At 39.4% G+C, this 3498-nt stretch overlaps 1 protein-coding gene across 1 annotated transcript; it reads right to left on the bottom strand.

The window, feature by feature from the left end:
* Positions 1-320: 320 nt before the first annotated feature.
* On the bottom strand, positions 321-1256 carry LOC143391800 (olfactory receptor 10A7-like). Its single transcript, XM_076844554.2, has one exon. The coding sequence runs from the start codon at positions 1254-1256 to the stop codon at positions 321-323; it is 936 nt and encodes a 311-aa protein (XP_076700669.2).
* Between the last annotated feature and the right edge of the window lie 2242 nt (positions 1257-3498).

The raw sequence follows: 3498 nt of genomic DNA, 5'->3' as shown, positions 1-3498 counted from the left end.
GAGCAGAGTTCAGATGTTTCATCTTTTTGATGTGATTTCAAGTAACTAATTTTAGGGAGTATATGGTTTTATAGAAACAAGTTTTTAGTGAGTAGCAAAATAGGACTCACTCAACAAAGGCAGTAGTGCTGAATCATTAGAGCGTTTGTGAGTCCAGGGAGGAAATATTATTTTCCTGTTGCATTTACAACTGAATTGATGTGACTTTTCTGCAGGACAGAGCAGAGGTTAACAGCATAAGTCATTTTTATTCTCCCACTTCATACTTGGAGGGCAATTATTTTACAGTACAGTTGAACTTGGGATCTTGTTAATGTCTCTCATGTCCTCTGTTTTGCAACCGCTCTTCTCAAAGCTCCTTTCACATCCTGGTTCCTCAGGCTGTAGATCAAGGGGTTGAGCATGGGTGTGACCACTGTGTAGAAGACTGCGATGACTTTGCCCCCAGCCCGGGAGGACTTGGACTGGGGTCTCATGTACATGAAGATGGCGGTTCCATAGAATAAGGCCACCACTGTCAGGTGGGAGGCGCAGGTGGACAGTGCCTTGTACCTCCCAGAGGCTGAGCGCATTCTGAGAACAGAGAGAAGGATCCGGGCATAGGAAACAACAATGAGGAGGAAAGGGATGAAGACAATGACAATACTGAAGATGAAAACAACCAGCTCTGTGAGTGAGGTGTCCGTGCAAGCCAGCCTCAGGACAGAAGGCACCTCGCAGAAAAAGTGATTCAGGACATTGGGCCCACAGTAGGGCAAACTTAAGGTGAGGACATTGATTACCATGGAACTCAGGAAGCTACTGGACCAAGACATGGCTGCCAGCTGGACACAGGTGTTCCGGTCCATAATGACAGTATAGTGAAGCGGATGACAAATGGCTACATATCTGTCATAAGCCATGACACCAAGGAGAACACATTCAATCATTCCAAAGGAGAGAGAGAAGTACATCTGCGTAGCACAGCTGGAGAAAGGGATGGTCCTCCTTCTCCCCACCATGTTGGACAGCATTTGTGGGACATTGGTGGATGTGTAGCAAATGTCTAGAAAGGACAGATTTGTGAGGAAGAAGTACATGGGCGTCTGGAGACGAGGTTCTATCTGGATAATGGTGATGATGATAATATTCCCAACCACTGTTAATAAATAGAAGAACAAGAATACAACAAAAAGAATGAGCTGTATCTTTGGCTCAGATGAAAGTCCTAGGAACACAAATTCAGTCACAGTGAAGTTTATTTTCACTTTATCCATTTTTTTTTTCAGGCCACCTTGCTTTCAAAGAATCATGAACATGATCGAAGACAAAATTAAATGCCCCATATATCAGAGATTAAAAATGAAAGGTTTGAGAAAGTAAGGAGAACTCTTAGTCTGGGATTGGACCTTGAGGACCTGAGGTTTATTACAAATGGAAAGTTTTTCTTTGGGTTTTGAAAGCCATATTCTGGTGAGATGAGAGTATCAAATCCAAGTCTCAATGGATGTTGCAGATATTCTTGCCTTTCTAGAAAAAAATAGTTTTCTTTTGTTTGTTCATAATCATTCCAGGCACTAATCAGTCTTCAAAGCCTTACTCACACCTCACATCCTTCAAAACTATCCCATTCCCTTTTCTATTTGCACTTAGAAATAGAGAAACAACGTGCATCCTTCAAGGAAACAACAACTAAAGCCATGGCCTCATGTGCTGTCCCAGTGATTGACAAGTAAAGGCAGGACAGCAGCCTGAGCTGCATCTGTGTGGCCCCTAGGCACCTTCTTGGACTCAGACACACTGACCACCAGAAGACCAAAGACTGCACACGAGCAAAACCAGACACGAGATGCACTCAGTGCCATTTCTCATCTTCCCCACGTTCATGCTCTGTGATCTGAGACAGTACCTTCGTAATTAAAATCAGAATAATAACGACCGATTTTGTGACAATTTTAAAGATTAAATGACATCAAATGTTTAAAGAATTTTAAACAATGTCTACACGAAGGAAGCATTCAGAAATAGCATCTGTGATGAATAATCCTAATAACAAAACCTGATGGCACAGTTATGTGAAATTCAATTCTCTAATAGTAGTCGTGTCAGAAAAATAAACATTAGCGAGACGGATCCAGACAAGTTAAAGTTACTAAGTCTATTTACTGAGAGCTCCTTAGGCCCTTCCTGTATATATTTGCTCTTAGTTCATGCACAGCATTAATAAGTTTGATCAACTTTTTTCTAGTTCCCAGCAGCTGAAATAAGAGCTACTTAGAAAGATAGGGAGTAATGAAGAAACCTAAATGTGGGCTCAGCCACAAGGGAAAGAAGTAGTTGTTGATCATTCATTGATCCATGGGTTCATTTCCTTTTTTTCTTTCTTTATTTTTAGTTTTGTTTCCTTCCTTTCAAAACTACGTTTTTGATGTTCTAGCATGTACCAGATGCTGGGTGTACACAGTGAACACAGCAGACGTTCTTGATGCTCTCATAGGTCTTACTGCCCACGGAGAGTTGCAGTGAAGAAAAGCAACTGGTTACTGAGGGACTGGGGAAACTTGCTCAGGAAGACATAATAAGTAGTTGCAGGTCAGGAAAAGAATACATCATGAACAATGTCCTTTTCCAAATGATATCAACTCAGATTATTTCAGAAAGTTTTTAAGTAATTTGATTTAAATCAAGATTTTCACATTAAATAATTTTGTGTATGGATGCACTAAATTATCTAAAGCATGCAGTCCAGGAATTAAAAAAAAAATGGATGTACCTGGAAAGAGAAGAGAGAAGTCAATCATAGTCTTGTTTTCATCAAAAGAGCAGAAGAAGTTCTGCTGCTAATAATTTATATTTGTGAGCTTTTAAGGGGTGATTAGAATAACAATAAATAATATCCACAGAGTGTTTCTGCATTGATAGCATGATGGCATGCAAAGAGGAGAACATGACTAGTGATGAAGCAGGACCTTTTCTGCCACTGGACAGTTTGGATTACATTCCTGGCTCCACAACTGAGAGGTACAATTCTCACTACCAGTCTGTGTCTCATTCTCCTCATCTAGAGAATGGGAGCAGAAGCAGCACCCACCTCACAGACTTGATGGAGGAATTAAATGAGATAATGCATGCAGAATACCTGAAACAGTTAGGCATAGATAATCATAATACCATATGATGCTTATTAGATGATTCTTGTTAAGCATAAGGAGCAAGGATTATTGCCAATTCTCCCCCAAATGGCAGAGACTAAGTCTTCAATACTTTAAATGCTCTGATTTGAGTTCATTAAGTACTAAATGTATGCACAAGAACTTGCAACCCACCTGTTATAGTATATCTGTTTTTTATGTATGTACATATAGTATATGTTATATATGTACATATGTTATATATAACCATATATATGATACAGAGTCCTATTTATATATATAACATAGTACATATATAACATATATAATCACATCATAAATAATAATCTTGTTTCTGTAGGCAAGCATATAGAAGAAACACTGCAAA

The sequence above is a fragment of the Callospermophilus lateralis genome, chromosome 2 (assembly GCF_048772815.1).
Source record: "Callospermophilus lateralis isolate mCalLat2 chromosome 2, mCalLat2.hap1, whole genome shotgun sequence".
Classification (NCBI taxonomy): Eukaryota; Metazoa; Chordata; class Mammalia; order Rodentia; family Sciuridae; genus Callospermophilus; species Callospermophilus lateralis.
This window is presented reverse-complemented; position numbering and strand designations above follow the sequence as displayed.